Source organism: Corapipo altera, unplaced genomic scaffold (genome assembly GCF_003945725.1).
Source record: "Corapipo altera isolate COAL_440 unplaced genomic scaffold, ASM394572v1 0, whole genome shotgun sequence".
NCBI lineage: Eukaryota > Metazoa > Chordata > Aves > Passeriformes > Pipridae > Corapipo > Corapipo altera.
The window spans coordinates 367,075-371,917 of NW_020884872.1; the positions used below are offsets into that span (position 1 = coordinate 367,075).

At 47.4% G+C, this 4,843-nt stretch overlaps 1 protein-coding gene across 4 annotated transcripts in view; it reads right to left on the reverse strand.

The window, feature by feature from the left end:
• Positions 1-4,533, reverse strand: part of CRYZL1 (crystallin zeta like 1) — a 12,564-nt gene extending 8,031 nt beyond the window's left edge. For 2 of the 4 annotated variants that reach the window (XM_027634434.1, XM_027634427.1), the window contains exons 1-5: positions 4,143-4,533; positions 3,037-3,114; positions 2,493-2,565; positions 2,033-2,077; positions 1,099-1,167 (exon numbers count right to left, since the gene is read on the reverse strand). In XM_027634434.1, the coding sequence (XP_027490235.1) occupies positions 1,099-1,167; positions 2,033-2,077; positions 2,493-2,565; positions 3,037-3,114; positions 4,143-4,208 (331 nt within the window). In that variant the 5' untranslated portion in view covers positions 4,209-4,533. The remainder of the gene's footprint in view (positions 1-1,098; positions 1,168-2,032; positions 2,078-2,492; positions 2,566-3,036; positions 3,115-4,142) is intronic. The other 2 variants (XM_027634412.1, XM_027634418.1) reach the window with 2 other exon arrangements.
• Positions 4,534-4,843: the final 310 nt, after the last annotated feature.

Consider the following 4,843-nt stretch of genomic DNA (forward strand, 5'->3'; position numbering starts at 1 on the left):
CTCTGGCTTCTGCACTGGGGGGAGAACACACAAATAAACAATCAAAATATGGCAAAACCACCCAGCAAACCCCTGCCCTGTCCCAGCTGCTCAGGAGGGCTCCAGCTGCAAACAGGGCAACGTCAACAACGCTTGTTTCCCTCTCAGGTATTTTAAAAAAAAAACAAGGAGAGGATATTTTACCATATTTTACCCAATAAAAGCAGGGATTTAATTTTGGTATAACCAAGTTTAAAGGGGTCACCTCCTAACTGCATAGCTGGAATTCATGGACACTCACAGAAACACAGTACAAACTGATTTACAGGCACAGAGCCCCAGAATGGTTTGGGTTGGAAGGGACCTCAAAGCCCATCCAGTGCCACCCCCTGCCATGGGCAGGGACACCTTCCACCAGCCCAGGTTGCTCCAAGCCCCGTCCAACCTGGCCTTGGACACTTCCAGGGATCCAGGGGCAGCCACAGCTTCTCTGGGCAGAACAAAATTTGAGCAGAAGAGCAGTTTGCTCAGTAACAAACTGCTGGGAGAAGCACAGACACTCTCAAATTTAGTATCCTACTCATTAAAGCAAACTATGGCCAGAATGGGAAAACTGGAAATTCACAATAATTGAAGAGAACGTTTCCAAACTAGGCTTTCCCTAGTCCTCATTCCCTGAAAATTCCTTTCTCCAGCTTCTAGTCTGTTCACTTCATCCCATCTGTTAATCTGTGATATTCATGGACTGAGTCTAAGTGAGGAAAAGCAAATTTCTCCTCAGTAAATTTTGTGACAGATGAGGTGGGGGAAAAGTGTAACAATAATGAAGCAAAAAAAAAAAAAGGGAAGTTAGAGGGGGGGAAAAAAAAGAAAAAAAACCAAAGTCAATTTGTGTGATTTGGACCAAACATGATCCCATTAAACATCAAGGAAAAAGCCCTTGGGAGCACTGAGAGTTCAAACCTCTGTGACCAGGTGGAGCACCTGGAATGTTGGAATGTTGTAATGGAAGGAGTGTGCCCAGAGGCCCAGGGGAATGAGCTCCCTGTTAGGAAAGCTGACCCAAAGTCTAAAGAGACCCGTAAATATAAATATTAGCAAAATATACAATCTATGTACCCAAATAATGCTCGTGAACCAGGATAACTTCACAGAGACCAGACTCCTCAGAATCCAGAGGTAAAATTCCTGAAAGGAAAGGAAGACAGACCTTGAATTTCACACCAGCATCAGTTCTAACCAAACCAGCTCCTGGGGAAACCCCTGGGCCCCCTTGGGGTGGGTTCAGTCACCTCTGGGCACGTTTGTGATGGGAAAGAAAACTTGGACCCTGCGGTGTCTGTGGGCACAGGGCAGTTCCAGAAATAAAAGGATCCCCATCCTGGTCATGGCAGAGCTTTTCCCTCCTCTGGCCACAGGAGGTTCCTGAACAGGAGGTTCTGGCATTCAATCAATCTCCTCAATAAATGTCCCCTCCACCCCAGGGAAAACCATTCTCTTCTTCCCCAAACCTTACACTCCACTGAGACCTTAAATCCTCAGCAAATTTGGCTGCTACTTCCAGTCTTTCCTAATTGCCAGTAAAGACAGCCACCTACAGTAACTGTACACACCTGCAGCTCTCTCCAGGGTTTATCCATGGGATATGGGAGCTGCCAACAGCAGTTCCTGTGCAATGAGGAAATGAGGCAGGAAGGGCCACAATCTCCAAACACACATTCTTACTGCCCACTCTGTCCTAACTTCAGAACTTCAGCCATCCTCTAATCCTTTAACTTAGCACACAAAACATAAAGATGTCCCTAAGAGACAGGATCTCCTCTCTCCTAAAGCACCATTCACATTTTGGTGGTTAACACAATACCGTATTTCAAATCCTGAGAGAAACTTCTAGAACAGAATTCTCATTTGCAAGAGTTTGCTCACGTGACACCAGCTGAATCTTTGAAAACACATGTCAGATGGAGCTTTAACAATTCTTATCACCTCAGCCATTCATTGTAAAAAGATTTCTGGTTGTGTCAGTTGCTGAGGCCCCCAGGCACTGACTTACCCACCACTTCATCATCCGGCTGGAAAAAGGTCACCTTGCTCCCAACTCACCAGGAAGGGGGGAAAAGGAGGGAAGAAGAGAAATGTTTATAGTGAAATGGAACATATACTTGAAAGCTCTGCTTCTCACGAGCTCACAAAACTACAAAGACACACTGCTAGGGAAAATAAATAATTTATTAATTACACACACCCCACCCAAATTCAACCCAAACGTTGAATACCCTAAACTTTGGCACCTCATCCACAGACAGTCCCATGCAGGGACACAGGGGGGAGTCTGAGAGAGCCAGGCTGGAACTGCACCCACGGGTGGATCCCCAGGGCAGCAGATGCACTGTGAGAGAACTTCCTGCCATAAAGGTGTCCTGTACAAACAGGATTTATGTGTTCTGGATGGCCAGACCCAGTTCCTGCTCCTAATTCCTGCTCCCCCTCCCCAGACAATGCCACTGACTCACCTTCCAGCACCACTCCAGAAATCTCTCGCCCCACAGGCACGAGTTCCTTCTTCAGCTTAATTTCTGACAGAAGCTAAATTAAAACAGTGGTTACAACACTTACTGAGGCTCTAAATGTGCATATTTATATCATCTTACAGCGTTTGATCATCCCAGGAAGGAGGCTGGGCCATTCCCAGAATGTTATCCGGGGAAAAAAGGACACACTTTCCTCAATTCATGTTAAACCTTGGCACTAATTTTCTGTATTTAAATTCAGAATAATTTAAGAAATAAAACCACAGAGTTATTACCAGGCAAGACAGCCTGGGACTGGGGAGTGCAGGGGAAGGTAAGAGGGGTTTCCTGCAGGAGAACTCCCACGTGCCAGCTGACCTGTCCCCATGAACGAGCACCCCAGTTACAGGTGCTTTTGATTTAGGGAGATGCAGGAGCCCCCCAGCAATGCTGTGCCTCTGCACAGCCTCAGATGGCAGAGATGGAACTGGGCCAGTCCCCAGAGACCACAAACACCCCCAGCTTTCCTCAAACCCCGGGGAAATACCTTTGTGTCCACCCAGCTCAGGGCACAGGCTCTCACTTGCACCTTCACCTCGTGGTCCCCGGGGGGAGGAAGGTTTTCCTAGGACAGATTTACAGATGTTACATTGCACAGTGAGCAGGAATGTGCTCCCAGGAGCCTCTCCAGACTTTCCCACAGCCCCTGCTCAGGCTGTTCTGCAGGCAGAACAAGAATGTTTCCTCAGTGAAAAGGGATTTACCTCCCCATTTTGAGTACATGTGTATCACTGTTATTATTACTGTTCTATTACTGTAATTCTCACTATGATATTACCATTATTATCACTATTATATTCCTACTATTATTGCAAACTGGTCACCAGACCTCACAAAACCTGTGCAGACACTGACATTATTTTTCTGTGGGTTTTTTTCCCCCTTCTCTGAGACACAAATCCTGACAAACCCACTGAGGTCCATATTCCAACAGTCCAAATGATGCCAAAGAAACAGTCCCACAAGTGGTGCCTTCCTCCCTTGCAAAAAGTTCAGCTAATGAGGCCTCCCCTTCCTGTTTCACCTTTTGGGTTTGGGATTGATACCAGAAATGATCTGAAGGAGTTCAGTGCTGCTCCTTTAAAGTCTTCAATGAGCCACTTTGAATTCCATGGCTCCAGAGAGCTCCTGAGGAGCTGCCCCAGGCACAGGAGCACAATCCTGTTCTTCCATGGTGGGTGTGTGCTGGAATTGTGATCCCAGTCTCCACTGAGAGCCAAGAACTCCCAGAAGGAAAGGAAACACCAGCAGCCAACACTCCAAACCTGATCATTTCCTCAAGCTGTTTCTACTTTTCCAGTGATCAGAAAACCCAACCAGGACATGTGGACACAGGGTGAATTTTTCAGGCCTGCAAAGCTTGTTTTCAAAGCTTGGACAAGAAAATTGCAGAGAAATCCAGCACTTGGCAAGTGCTGCTTGATGATAAAATACACCTCTCCTGCCTTCAGTGCCCTGTCTGTGTGTGCAGGGATTCTACCAGTTCTTTTACAAGCCTAGAGGAGACTGAAGTGCTTCAATTCCCTGGTGGCATTCAGCCAAACTCCCTCCTCCCTCTGCCAGATTAATGGAGCTGTTGTGATGGGAACTCACTCTTTCCTGGAACACAAAAGTCATTTCCTCTCCAGGTGAATTCTGCTGCCCAAACAAGGCCTTCATAGCGACCTGAACAAACACACAGAGACCAAGCTGTGATGGCTGAATGTCCAGAGAGCAAACAGGTCATTAAAGCCTTATTAAATTAAATAACTAAAATCACTCCATAAGAACAACAGCAACTGTTTCCAGGCAATTCGAGTCTTTGTCATTCAGAAGTTTTAAACCAGATCAACAGAGGAGGCAACATGTGCTGTCACCTGCAACAGGTTTTGTTCAATAACACAGCAAATCCTCAGGGCTGAGAATCCCAGAATCATGGAATGCTTTGGGTTGGAAGGGACCTTACAGCCCATCCAGTGCCATCCCTGCCATGGGCAGGGACACCTTCCACCAGCCCAGGTTGCTCCAAGCCCCGTCCAACCTGGCCTTGGACACTTCCAGGGATCCAGGGGCAGCCACAGCTTCTCTGGGCAACCTGTGCCAGGGCCTCCCCACCCTCACAGGGAACAATTCCTTCTCAATACCCCATCTAAATTTCCCCTCTTTCAGTGGGAAGCCATTCCCTCTCGTGCTGTCCCTGCAGCCCCTCTCTAGCTCTCTTGGAGGCTCCTTCAGGTCCAAAGGCAGTCAGTGGCACACAGGAATCCGCGCTGGGTGCCCCCCGGCACTCGATGTGCTCTTTGCCATCCAAATCA